Source organism: Balaenoptera ricei, chromosome 15, assembly GCF_028023285.1.
Source record: "Balaenoptera ricei isolate mBalRic1 chromosome 15, mBalRic1.hap2, whole genome shotgun sequence".
NCBI lineage: Eukaryota > Metazoa > Chordata > Mammalia > Artiodactyla > Balaenopteridae > Balaenoptera > Balaenoptera ricei.
The window spans coordinates 30,231,513-30,246,197 of NC_082653.1; the positions used below are offsets into that span (position 1 = coordinate 30,231,513).

General features: G+C 39.4%; 1 protein-coding gene across 5 annotated transcripts in view; it reads left to right on the plus strand.

Moving 5' to 3' along the window:
• PTPRA (protein tyrosine phosphatase receptor type A) overlaps positions 1-14,685 on the plus strand; it is a 185,449-nt gene that overhangs the window by 140,120 nt on the left and 30,644 nt on the right. For 4 of the 5 annotated variants that reach the window (XM_059895993.1, XM_059895992.1, XM_059895994.1 and 1 more), the window contains 2 exons: positions 10,475-10,565; positions 11,837-11,913. In XM_059895993.1, the coding sequence (XP_059751976.1) occupies positions 10,475-10,565; positions 11,837-11,913 (168 nt within the window). Of the gene's footprint in view, positions 1-6,279; positions 6,374-10,474; positions 10,566-11,836; positions 11,914-14,685 lie in introns of all 5 variants that reach the window. The other variant, XM_059895996.1, reaches the window with a different exon arrangement.

The following is a 14,685-nucleotide window of genomic DNA, read 5'->3' on the forward strand; positions in this document are numbered from 1 at the left end:
ATTCAGATAGGTATTGTGACAGTCAATTGCCGTGCTATCATGGCCACTATGTTCATGGGCTCATTGGGCCAGCACTGGGGTGGTGAGGGAAAGGGCCGACCAACATCTCCTGGGTTCTTGCAGTGAGTGCCATCCGGTGAGCATACACATGGAGCATAAATATTTCCTGTCTTTTTTGTCCCAGTTATCTACTACCCAGGGATCAGCTTAGATCCTGACATCCAGTGAAGTGGATGGTGTGATACCTTGCTTGAAGTTCTGTTCACCAGACGGGTTTCTCTTTTATACTCATTCAGAGCCATACCTTAAGTAGATTATCCCATAGCAATCTGCTTCCAGAATAGGCTAGCATGTCTCACCTCTCAGCCATTTGTACACTAGGCTGGACTTTTTTCTCCTTTAGTCAACTGTTAATATCATCAGGAAGTCAGAGGAATCTATTGAAGGAGTGGGTGTGTGGCACGCGTTCTGTACACATCAGTTTCAGCTGAATTCTGGACATGTCCCAATTTATAGCTTATTGAATCACATAATACTTAGTTTATGATGGGCAGTTGACATCATATGGATATCTAGTGTCCCATGGTCAGGCTTACAGTCTCTACCAGACCCCAGTGCTAAGCTAGGAACATAATCTTGCTGACAGGATCATGGACTTGTCCCCACATCCTAAGGTTTTTCATTATGATTCTCCTGCTCAGCCTGAACCACAGACACTTAGGGCCCCGTAGAATCTACCAGAGCTAATTTCTCTATGGCCTGGGTCAGCTTGAGAGCCTTCTCTTTTCAGATCACTCAATAAATGAGTCAGAATAGGACACCAGCATGTGGTATATGCTGTCTCCAGAATCCATAATGACCCAGCAAGCATCACTCCTCCTTGAAGTGGGGGCGGGGGGAGGGCATGGGGGCAAGGAGCGGCAACTTATTCTTTACGTTGGAGGGGATATCCTGACATGCTGCTGGCTTTTGACTTTCGGAAAACTTGGCCAAGGTGGCAGGCCACTATATAGTTGTCAGGGTGATGTCCTGTGAAACAGTGAGACAAAATCCCAATGAACCAGTTCACAGCAGAGAGAGGTCAAGATGATTTATCACTGAAGCTGCTCCTGCCGTGAGAAAGGGAAACTGCTTCATGTAGTCCTTGTGTATCATAAAGGAAAAAATAAGCTCACTTGCCTCATTAATAGCGAAATTCAGGTACCACGGGTTATATTAATCTGTAGGAAATACAACATCTGGAAAAGCAACTGCAGATCTGCAGCTCCGCATGGTTCATGTATGACATTATACTGACATTCTTAAAAACTGTCAGCTTATCTATTTGGTAGCTTGCATGGAGAGTAATAGGAAGCATCAGAATAGCTAATATTAGTAGTTATTGAGCACTCGCTTCACGCCATCACTAAACTCACACATCTAAATGGGTTATCTCATCATTATCCCACAACTTTTAAGTCTCCTGTAGCACTTAGGAGCTCTGTGACTCATCTAGGGACCTAGCCTTTTGGTAAAGGGAGATTACTGCTCCAGCAGCTTGCATTTGCTCTAGCTACTGGAATGGTACCTATCCAAAGGGTTAGGGGACCAATGTGGTTATTCCTGCTCCTTGCTGTAGAATTCCATTCCAACCATACACTGGGAAAATAGGTAGCTCCTAACATGAGACAACTTCAAGCCAAAACTCCTTCCATCTCCTGGCCTACAAAGGCTCCATTCAAACTAGCATGAAATTATAGCATTCTGGGTTCCCAGGAATTAGTTAGCTGAAGGCCAGAACCCAGTAGACCCCAAAAGATGTATTTGCCTTTACCCAGTGGTTACCATGGTAAATGCCTGCAGATTCTTAAGGGAAGATGAGGAGGAAGGTTCATGGTATAGGAGTGTTGATGTGCTGTGGCAGGGTTCTTTCTTACATGTGCCCATCATTGAAGAGTTCTAGGTCTGTGAACTGACTCAGGCCTGGGAGTTGGATGAGAAGGAGCCCTTCTCTAGCATGAGAGTCTAGTCAGGCCCCCTCAACTGACCTGAGCTGGCTGCCTCCCATTTCCATTATTGGGAGCTTCACAACAAATTGTCCACCTCAGAGAAGTCTGAGCCCTGGTGAACTGTGGCCTCTGAGGCTTTTTTCATCCCACTAAGATCAAGAATCCCTTTTTGAAGTCAGTTCCTTCTTCTAAAAGATGCAGGTGCTTTCCTCACCCACGTACAGCCTCTAGTGAGGCATGCATTGTAGATCCCATCAAGGACATGGTGAAGGTGTCAGTAAGAAGGTTGAGGCTGTTGGATCCCCTGTAACACTGATTTCCTCTACTTTGTGCCAAGGGCTTTCTGGCTTTTCTTTGCTACCTAGCTGAACCCAGCATTCAGTCCAGGTTCCTATTGGCCACCCCACCCCACCATTAGAACCGTGGCCAGTTTCCTGAGCGGTTACACTAACTGCAGAAGTTCAGTTAACCATACCATAACTAGAAATCTAGCCCTATTCAAAAATTAGAATTAGACCCCTCCTTGGCTTAACATCCTCAAAATGTATATCAACAACTATTCCTATGGTTTTTGATGATCTAACTCAGTGAATGCCTGCAGTTTCTTCTGGGTGTTAGTTCTTTGCTTTTCTACCTTCTTTATGTATTTTACCCTCCAGATCGTGTTATGCTTGCATCCTGATTATCCATGCGCAATGAGAGCTGGGTTGTGGGGCAGTTTTCATCATGAAAGCAGGATGCAGTAGAGAGCATAATAGAGATTTTTAGAAGTTGGCTTTCCCCAACTCCTCTGTTTCCTTTCTGCATCATTTCAATTATCTCACTTTAAAGCCGTGTCTTTCACATGACCAACCAAGGAAAGATGTGAATTCCATTGGCATTAACATTTAACAACCAGCAAAATTCTGAAACCTTAACTTTTGGTTCAGCAAAATACATAGCACAGTCATAGAAGGGCCCTGACTTTTGTGCTGTCTTTGGAGATAAGTATTTGATTTTGGAGCTGGGCTTTTTCTTGTTTTACTATCTAAAATTGTCAGAAATAATCCTATTCCTTGGTTTCAGCATTTCTCATCTCCTTTTAATTGGCACTCCCCCTCCCCCAACTCCTTTACCATCAGCTAGAGCACCTCCCAGGTGATTGCAAGCCAATATGAAGTAACTGTTTTACAGTCGTGAGGTATGAGTGGTTTGAGCTTTCCCATAATGCACATTGGTTAACAGTTCCTTTCCCTTCATCTGAACTCAGTAATCAGGTTCACATCACCCGTATTTCCCCCATCAGTCTCTCACCTACAACCCCACTCTCTGTTACTAACTGCTAAGTGAGTTAAGGTCTTTTACTTAAAAACAGGAGAAGTCAACTCAAGCAAAAAAGTGGGGAAGCTGGCAGAATCAAAAGATGAGATAGACTACCAGCCTTTGGACAGAGCAGGTCCTATCCTGGTGGGTCTGGGCCCTCTAGGGAAGCCTCTGCTTCTTTTGGGTTTCAAAATCCTGGAAAAGAGAATCTGGTTGGTACAATGTAGGTCAGGTGTGACTGTGCTTGCATCGGTCAGCCCTGTCAGGAAAGAGGAGAGTTAACACATAGGACAAACACACCAATTTGTGTCCACTATCATAGAATAATATTCTTGTAATCATAGGGTGAGGAAGGCCTTTCTAAGCAAAACACAAGATTCAGAAGCTAGAATAGAATAGATTGAAAGATAATAAATATATTAAAATGTTAAGCATCTCTGAAAAATAACACCATAAGAAAGTGGCCAACTGGGAGAAACTATTTGCCACAAGTAGACAGAGAATTTTCCATAATGTATAGAGCTTCTCCAAACCTGTGAGAAAAAAGTTAAACATTGCAGGAGAAAAATTGGCAGTTCAGAGGAGAAAAACAAATGGTCTATAAACATAGGGAAAGAGGCTCAACTATATCTAGTAATCCGGAGATCCAGATTAAAACTAACCATTATTTTGGGCCTGTTAGATTTGAAAATTTTAGAAGATTGATATCAAGTATGGGCAGGGGTATGGGGATAAAGAAACTCTTTCACACAGGTAGGGGAAGTTTAAATTGATACAGCACTGGAAGGATGATTTGGCAGTATCAACCAAATTTTAAGTGCTTACACTATCTGACCTAACTTATGGGACTCTATCAGAAAACAAAATATATATTTGTACAAGGATGTTCATTGTAGCATTACTTATAATAGCAAAGAAGATAAAGTGGAAAATATTTATCTATCAAATAGCAGAATGGCTAAATAATTTCTTGCATCTATTATGAAATTCTGTACTGTCATTAAAATAAATGTGTTGACATAGAAAAATATGGGAAAAAACATATTCCAGGGGACTTTACATGGTATAATCCCCTTTAAAAAAAAAATCTATGTATGTCTGCCTTTGAGTGTGTTAATGCCTTTTTTTTTTTTTTTTTTTAAAGTCTGGAGGAACACTGTGAACTGAGCAGTGGTTGCCTACAAGGACGGGTAGAAGACAGGAGAGACATGATAGGGAACTTCCACTTTCTACTGAATTATTTGACTTTCTTTTACAACAAGCATATTTTTAAATAGCATTTTTAAAAGCAGACGTTAAAAACTTTAAAGGGGCTTCCCTGGTGGTCCAATGGTTAACACTCCGTGCTTCCACTGCAGGGGGCGCAGGTTCGATCCCTGTTTGGGGAGCTGAGATCCTGCGTGCCTCGCAGTGCAGCCAAAAAGAAGAAGAAAAAAAAACTTTAAAAAGTTTTTTTTAATATAGTAAACAAAGCTATTCAAGCTTATTAGCCTTAGCATAGTATCCATTATGCTTTAATGTATAGATGGCATATAGAATAGAGTTGGTGTCCCCAGCTTGAACTGTGCCAAGAGTCTTGTGGTCAGGTCTCTGTGAAAAGGAATATCATTAAATGGGAAGTTGTTTTGGAGGAAAAACTGGACCGTGGGGGTGAACAGCTGAAGAAACAATAAGCATAGGAAATGACAGCTGTTTTCGGATATCTGACAGACTAAATGGGGAGTGTGTAACATTTCTATGAAACCCCACCGTGGTTGAAAGTTACGGGTAATGGAACTTTTGTCCTAAAGTTATAAGCTGGAACATTTTACTGACCAGCATTTGTCTCGGAAGGAAGCACTGAATTTGTTTAAAAGAAACACTTTGAAAAGCCACTTATTGAGGTCCCTAAAACATGTTTAAGGTTTAATAAATAAATAAATAGACTTTACTTAGCTCCTGAGATGAAGGGGATAGGAGACAGCTAGGGAAAGAACTAGAGGCAGTGAGGCGGTCAAAATCTGTGGATTGTGAAATGTGAAACCCCCCAACCCACGCAGGACCCTGCATCTTTAGTAGAGACAGCTTAATTCTTGGATTTCCAGGTAAAGAAGCATTTATGTGTAATTTGGTGACAGAACTGTGTGGCATCTGAGTGAACCAGAGGCAGAATAGTCTCTACATTGATGAGTTGTCTCCAAATAAATGTATCAGAGCCAAAGGCCTATGGGAATTATCAGTACCTATGTCAAGGGCTTTAGAATTCAACAGTCCAGGGAATTGGGAGTTCAGGATTTCCAAGGGGCAGAGAAGGCACCAGCTGACTCTCCTGGGTTTTACACTAGTCAGTACAAGGGAAAAACAAATTGTGTGTCTGGGTGTTAAGTCCTTCTAAACAGAACTGTTCCAAGATCAGGAGAACTTCCTTGGAAAGTAGTAGGCTCCCCATCACAGCAGAGTGTTCAGGCACTGGTGACTGTGGCCAGAGTATTTGGAAGGGGATTCAAACTTTAAAGTGAATGAGATTCAGTACTATACTGGAGACGTTAGCACAGTAAGGCAAGAAAAGAAATGAAAGGTATTACGGATTGGAAAGGAAGAGACAAAAATCAGTTTTTTTCACAGAGGAGATTATTGTCCCAGAGAAATCCAAAGACTCATCAGATAAATTATTAGAATTAATGTTATTTTAACAGGGTTGATAGATACAAAAACAGCATAAAAAATGAATGCATTTCTATTCATAAGCCACAATCAGGAAATCTAATAATTTTTAAAAGATGCCATTTACAATAACATCCAAAATGTGAAGTACCTAGGAATAAATTTAGTAAAATATTTACAAAATCTTTGGAGAAAATTATAAAAATGTGTGAAGACATTAAAGAAAAAAACCTAAATTAGTGAAAGAGATAAGATCAATGGATTAGAAGGCTCAGTATTGTAAAGTTGTCAATTCTCCCCAAACTGATATATAGATTCAATGCAATTCCAATAAAAATCCCAACAGGTTTTTTGTGGAACTTGACAAGCTGATTCTAAAATTTATATGGAAGAGAAAAGATTCAAGAATAGCCAAGACATTCCTGAAGAAGAAGAACAAGGTGAGGAGACCCGCCTTACCAGTATAAAGAGTCATTATAAAGTTTAGTAATTAAGACAGTTTTGTATTGGCACTGGAATAGATTGACCAGCGGAATAAAATAGAGAACCCAGAAGCAGATTCATATGTAAAGGGAAACCTATTTGTGACAAATGCTGTTGTAGTTTTGCTGGGTAGAGGATGGTCTTTACAATAAATAGTGCTCAGACAACTGGGTAACCCCATGGAATAAATGAAATTGAATTCCTGTCTCATACCAAAAATCAGTCCCAGTTGATGTAAACACTGAAATTTAAAGGAAAAAATGTAGAGACAATAATGTAGGAAAATATACTATGATCTCACATAAGAAGGTGTTCTTAAGACTTAAAATGTTTATAAAGGGAAAGGTTGATCAACTTGACTACATTAAAATGCAAAAATTCTGTTCATAAATAAATACTATAAAGAAAATGAAAGGGCAGGCCACAAACTTGGTAAAAAATACTTGTAACACTTATAACTGATAAAGAATGAGTTTCCAGAACACATAAAGAACTTCTGCAGAGTAGTAAGAAGATAAATAATCCAGTAGAAAGATGGGGAAACACTCAACTAGGTTCTTCACAGAAGAGGAAACCCTGTTGACCAGTAAACTATGAAATGATGGTGAACCTCATTAATAATCAGAGAAATATAAATTAAACCTACATTTGATACATTTAAAGTCTGACCATAGCAAATGTTGACAAGGATATGGAATAACTGGAATACTTTTTACATTGCTGGTGAGAGTGTAAATTGGTACAGCTACTTTGAAAAACAATTTGACCTCATCTGGTAAGGTTAAAGATAGTCATACCTGAAACTCTTGCACATGTGCATGAGGAAACACATACAGTTAGTGCTCAAAGCAGGACGGTTAACTGTAAACAACCCAAATATTCACCAGTAGTAGAATGGATAAATAAATGTTGGTATGGTCTAAAAATGGAGGACTACAAAGTAGTTAAAATGAATGAACTTTGGCTACATGGAACAACCTGAGTGGAATCTTCAGAACATAATGTTGGGCAAAAAAAGCAAGTCACCATTTATCATTGCATTTTTATCAAAAAATAGACTGAACAATAAAAATATATATTTTTAAGGATACAGAATATATGTATACAAATAAAGCAAGGGGATAATAAATACAAAATTCCAAGTTTACTTGTGAGAGAAGGAAGAGGAAGTGATGAGGAAGTGCCGAAAGAGAACTTATAAGTTAAATTGGGTGGTGGATATACTTTTTTAAAAAATAATTGTAAAAATTGAAAAAAAAATTTTTTTAACTGACATTTAAAAAAAAATGACAGCCTTGCTTCCAGTAAAGGCCTAAGCAAGGGATGAAGTGGTCTTTGATGCCACCTACTGTTTGTGGAGAATTTAACATCTTAGAGCCTTCTGGTTCAGCTGCTTCTGCCCAGCTCTCCAGGCTGGGTATTTTCAGCCTGGAGTAGGATTCCCCTTGTTTTCATCCTTGACCTAGGCTCTTTAATCTGATATTTTACATCTAGTACAGTGTTCTCTAAAGCAAATCTTTTATATTCTCTTGTCAAACAGTGACTCCTGTTTCTTCCTAACTTTGCTTTTAGGAGCCTCAGCCTACCTGGAGACCTAATTTTTCTTCATCATGACTGGGGGAGCTAGGGATGCTGACAGGACTTTGAGATGTGGTCATTGTCATTACTGACCCTGAGGACTATTTTCAAGAATCTTGTTGTCAGTACATCTGTTCTACGTCATTTTAGACAAGGGATGTACAGGAAAAGTAATACCTCAGGATTAGTCTTGAGGGCTTTTAAAAACTTGTGTCTCATCCTGCCCTGCATCAAGGTGGAAATGTAGCCTATCTGGGTGAAGAGAAGGCAAACTGTGGGTTTGTGCAAACTGGGAAATTCCAATCTTCTCGTCCACGAAACTCCTTTTTCCCCTTTATGTATTGACAGCACTGGGTCTGAAGAAATTGGCTTTCCTAGTAAAGTAACATGCAGAACCTCCAGGGTTTTAACTCTGAAAAGAAAATCTCTTGAATAAGTGAAGGTAGATGGACTATGAGACCTTGACTCCTGTTATCTTGGGGTATTTCACTTTAATTTCTCCTACCACTATCTTGCTGGTTCCTAGGAAGTATATTTGCTCCTTCTTAAAACTCTTGTTTCTTTCTGGTAAAATTGGTTCCTTTTAGGCTGGCATTTCCTTTACTTAATCTTTTTTATTATTTTTATCCAAGCTAGAAACCTGAGAGTCATCCTTCATTCCTGTCTCTTTCTCTCCCCAACTTTTGTTCATTCCATCTCTAAATCTAGTCATTCTAACTTCATAATATATCTCAAATACATCTATTTCCTTGTACCATCATCTTTCCACATTCTGTACTTGCCTTCCTCCCAGCCCATTTTCCATGTAGCAGCCAGAGTGATTCTTTAACAGGTAAAGTGGGTTACAGTTTAAAAACCTTGAATGGTTTCCTCGTGCACTTAAAGTAAAATTCAAACTTCCTATTCAAGGACGTATGTAGAAATATGTGATCAACCTTGTGAAAAAACTCATCTCCTCCCACTTCCTCTTGCCATCTCCACCAGCAACATTTTGTACATAACACCCTCACTGACACTTTATTTCCTTACACAAACCAAGCCTTCTCCTGCCTCTGGGTCATCATACATGCTGTTCTTTGCCTGGAATACTATTTTCCATACTCATCCTTCCTCATAGAGACCTACCCTTAATCTGTATTGGGGTATTCCTTGGGCTTTCTGATACTTTCTCTAATAATCTGTTCTCTCATTGCATTTATCATGGTATGTAATTTTATATTTACTTGTTTTATTTATTTAATATCTGTCTTTCACCCACAAGTTTGCATCGTTCATGAGAGCAAGAACTGTGTATATGATTGATTCACCACTGTTTGCTCTGTACCTAACCCGGTACCTAATAGGTACACATTATATGTTTGTTGAAAGAATGAATGAAAAGTAATACATGAACCATAATTTACTTAACTGTTCTCCTACTGCTGAATACTAAGGTTGTTTTCAGTTTGGGGTCATTCTAAATAATGATGAAGTAAATAATTTGAACAGAGATTTTTATTTATTTAGGCTAGAATCCAGATTTGCTAGGTCAAAGCGTATGAATATTTTTAAGGCTTTAAAACATATTTCCAAATCACTTATCAGGAAGGTTGTCTAGGTTGTAATTTTAAACTATTTCTCTTTTTGCTTTCTTAGTTTTGAATATATAGAACACAGAAGAAAACAGTTCAAATAATAAAGTTTAGCTTCCTGCTCCTATAAAACGAATTTATTGAATGCTTATTCTATGCCAAACATGAGATTATCTTATTTACTCCTTATGTAGCAGATATTATTATCCCAATTTTATGGGAAACTTCGGCCGATTTGCTCAAGTTCATACAATCCAGACTATCTCATGTCAAACCATTTATACTTATCTACATACCTCCCAGTGCTAGCTGATTTACATTTGCTCCCAAACTGCTGCAGATTCAGTGTTACCTCATCCAAGTCCTCTGCTTCCTAACTGCTGCATCCATGTGAATGCCCTCTCACCCACTCACCTGTCCTTGCTTCCTTACCACATGATGCTAGAAGCTGGGCTGCCATACCCCCTTGTCAGGCTCCTAACTCAACTGACCATCCAGACCCCTCCTGTGTGGTTTACTCTGAGATACATCTCAGCTTTGCATGGTGGTCAGCATGGAGATAAATGGCCCATCCTTTCAGTTATGTCCCCAGTCCTATATACTGGGGTGGTCCATTTTGACCCAGCATTGTAACAAGCTGCTAACCACATAGTAATCATATAAAGAGCATGCTATGCTTATAGTAACAGGAAATGCATTCTGCCCTCTGGGTATTCAAACTCTAAGGAGCTTAGAAACTATTTAGAAGAGAGGTGCACTCTCTGTATTAGGTGCAAGTATTCACCTGGGCACATCTTTTCCCCCCAAGAAAAGGTAGAACTTGCTGCCAGGTCAGAGTATGGTGCAGCAGTTTGCATGTTTGGTGTTTATCCCTGTTAATAACTCCTGTAATTTCTCTTAACCTTTCAGGCTCTCCCTGCTTGTCCTATCCAGGCCACCTGTGAAGCTGCCTCCAAGGAGGAAAACAAGGAAAAAAATCGATATGTAAACATCTTGCCTTGTGAGTGTTTGTAGGGTTTCTTGGGATGTAACCTGAAACTGCATCTGTAGCCAGATTTTCTGAGGATGGAAAGAATCTTGTGATTGATCATAGGAAAGCTGGTAATAAGAATAGAGTCAAGCCTTTGGGCTGAAAGAGCCTTTATGGCTCCCCAGGCAACCCCAGGTTCTCATAAAGTCAGTAGGGGTGCTTGACCAGGTTTTTTGTGGCAGGCCTAAAGTTTCTAGGAAGTTAAGGAGAGCAGTTTCACTAAGACCAGACAGCAAGTACATGGTTGTTGTGGGGTTTTTTTGTTGCTCATTGCAAAGAAATTCCAATTCAGAGTTCTCTTCGTAACTCCTTCCCAGAGTTAGCCATTGCTAATCAGTTTATCTGTAACCTAAGAGATATTTTTCTAGGCTAATGGTCTCCAGAATGGAATATGCATAATCCAGTGGGATGCGAGAGCAAAATGTTTGAACTTTGCTTTATTTTTTATAATTGCTTTTTTAAAAAATTCATCCTTTAAATAATTCCTGGTGTAATTTTGGGTGCATAATATATTAAAGACCACTGTACTAGGCATTTACAGGTACTTATGTCTTATTTGTGTATAAATGCATGTATATATATTATATATTTTTAGTATAACTGGTATGCTGTATACATTGCTCTGACTTTTTTCTTTTTTCTCCCAATATATATTGGAAAATAAGTCAGATGGAGAAAGATAAATACCATATGATTTCACTCATGTGGAATCTAAAAAAACAAAACAAACCAACAAAACAAAACAAACACAAACTCATAGATACAGAGAACAGATCATTGGTTACCAGAGGGGAAGGGGGTTGGAGGTGGGTGAAATGGATTGGTGGGGGGGTCCTACTGTATGGTGATGGATGGTAGCTAGACTTGTGGTGATCGCTATAGTTATTACAGATGTTGAACTATAATGCTATATACCGAAATGACTATAATATAGAGAAATGTAAAATAAAAACAAAACTAATATGTATTGGTAATTGTCAAGAAACAGAAGTGTTCACTTTCCTTTTTATCAACTGCTTACTATTCCATATTATGGATATATCTTAATTTATTGAACTTAGTCCCCTAATGATGGTTGAGATGTGTCCGAATTTTTGTTGTTATAAATAGTGCTGCAGTGACAACTTTATACTTGTGTGTCTCTCTACACATAGTCATAGATGTCACAACTGGCCTGGTTGCATTGGGACCAGTGAAAAATAAAATTGAATTTAATTGAAAAAAAAATTTTTTTTTTCTAGATGACCACTCTAGAGTCCATCTGACACCAGTTGAAGGAGTTCCAGATTCTGATTACATCAATGCTTCATTCATCAATGTAAGGAACTTGAGCTTTTCTCATTATTTCCTTGATTCCTTCTCAGCTGAATGTTAGGAGGAATATTTGTCATTTCAGTTTTTCCCTGAGGAGTCTGATTTTTTTAAAAGACTGAAAAAATTTTTTTAAAGATCAAACAGTTTAAAATGTATTCTTATGTTTACGTGTCATCATTCCCAGAATTTTCCCATGCAGAAATCTGAACCTAAATGTATACTTTTCTGTAAGAGTCAGTGAATCCTTTATTGAGCTTATTCAGATAACTAAGAACAAAAGCACACCTTGTCCTCCAAACAGGACTAGAATATCTAACTCTGGGTAAGTCTGGTTAGTCATGTCTACTATGAATTGAGAGAAGAGCTGAAACTGAAAGGAGGTTTTTAGGGGTGATTTAGAGAATGTTTATAGCGATGGTGTGCGAGACTTGAGTATGTTTTATAGGCTGACGGGAGGGAACCAGTAAAGAGAGAGTTTGAAAGGAAGAGAGAGCAAGCAAGAGAGCTAGAAAGAGCAAGCATGACTACTGAAGCATGAAGAGAATACTGATGGAATTTGTACACCCATGATTATAGCAGCATTAATCACAATAGCCAAAAGGTGGTAGCAACCCAGGTGTCCATCAATGGAAGAATGAATAGGTAAAATGTGGTATATACATGCAATGGAATATTATTTAGCCTTAAAAGGGGAAGAAATTCTGACACGTGCTACAACATGGATGAATTTCGAAGACATTATGGTAAGTGAAATAAGTCAGTCACAAAACAATAAATATTGTGTAATTCCACTTATATGAGGTACCTAGAATAGTCAAATTAATTAAAACAGAAGGTAGAATGGTGGTTGCCAGGGGCTAGAGGGAGGGGGGAGAAGGGAATTATCATTTAATGGGTACAGAGTTTCAGCTGAGGAAGATGCAGAAGTTTTGGAGATGGATGGTGGTGATGGTTGCCCAACAATGTGAATAAACTTAATGCCACAGACCTGTACACTTAAAAATGGCTAAAATGATCAGTTTTGTGTACGTATATTTTACCACAGTTGTGTTTTTTTTTTTTTTTTGGCTGCGTCGGATCTTAGTTGCGGCACGTGGGAATCTTCGTTGTGGTGCGAGGGCTTCTCTCTAGTTGTGGTGCACAGGCTTCTCTCCAGTTGTGGGACGCAGGCTCCAGAGCACGTGGGCTCTGTAGTTTGCAGCACACAGGCTCTCTAGTTGAGGTGCGCGGGCTTAGTTGGCCCACAGCATGTGGGATCTTAGTTCCCCAACCAGGGATCAAACCCACGTCCCCTGCATTGGAAGGCGGATTCTTAACCACTGGACCTCCAGGGAAGTCCCTTACCACAATTTTTTTTAAAAGAATACTGATGGAGAGATTAGTGTTGAACATAAGAAAGGATGTTTTTTCCTCTGAGACTGATGGTAAAGGAATATAGAATAGATAGAGGTGGTTTGTAGGTGTGAATAAATCAAGCTGAGGGAACTCATCTTTTTTCTAAGAAGTAAAGTCAGGGTTATCTGCTGAAAAGGGAGGATGGGACTGTGACATGAGAGTACTGAAGTCAGTAAGAAAGAATACTGAAAAGAGCATGAAAAAAGCATGTTTAGCTGCACCGAGGAACTACCTAAGATGGAAATCTTTGATATATAGGGGCCTCAGTTGTGTGATTTTCTCCAGTTGTACCCTAGGATTGGTGATATACGGAAAACATGTGGTACTCAGACAAAGGGGCTAGGGAAGTCAGTTGTTGCTTCAAGTAGTCAGCCGAGGGCTTCAGGTTCAGTAGAGAAAGGAAGGGATCAAGGACTAGGTCTCAAGAAATTGAAAGAGCAGTCTTGGGATAAGAAAAGGAGAAAGATGGAAGAACAAGAGGCTGTGGCTAAAAAATAGGCTATCAGATGGACTTCAGAAATGGAGTAGTGCAGGCACCCTCACTAGTATGGATTTGCTGAAATTCCTGGATATGTTTCTTAGTGATGGTCATATGTTTATAGTTAGAAAGAAAGGAACCCTGGTAGAAATGATTGATGTAGTAGATAAGGAAAATGGAAAAAGGCTAGTAACCAGTTAAGAGTCCCAGGATTTAGATCAAAGATTATGATGAAGTGTTTGGGAGGAACAGGTTGAGTTTAACATTATATGGAAGAGTATAGCAATATCAGAATGTTTCCATCTGCAGGTAACAGAATACTCAGCTAGAAGTGGTCTACACAGGAACATTTACTTCTCATATAATCTGAAGGCAAGTGTATAGCAGTTCTAGGGTGGGCTGAGTCTGTGACTCAGTGACATCCTTAAGAAACCAGGTGTTTCCATCTTTCTACTCATATCTTCAGCCTATTGGCATTGTCTCTTGCTCACAAGATGGTTACAGCAGTTCCAAACATTTCTTATAAACACAACAAACAACATAGAGGAGGAGGAGGAGGTGGAGAATTTCTGCATGTGCTTTTCTTTTTATTAGGGGCATGACCTTTCTCAGAAGCCTCTCCGGTACAGTACCCTTCAGAGCCCACAGGCCAGGATTGGATCACATGCTTACACCCTCTCTCTAGTCACTGGCTAGGGCACTGAGAATTATCATGATTTACCCTTCTGGGGCTGAGGAATGATCACCTTCCAAGCCAATGAAAGGTAAATGTCTGAACAAAAGCATGGTTTTGATGGCAAGAAAGAAAGGGAAGGAATAGCTTTTCAGTTAGTAACCAGCAGTGCCTGTCACCATAACCAGTTTGGCTCCTTCCCACATTGAAGGTGAAGACAGACAAAAGTA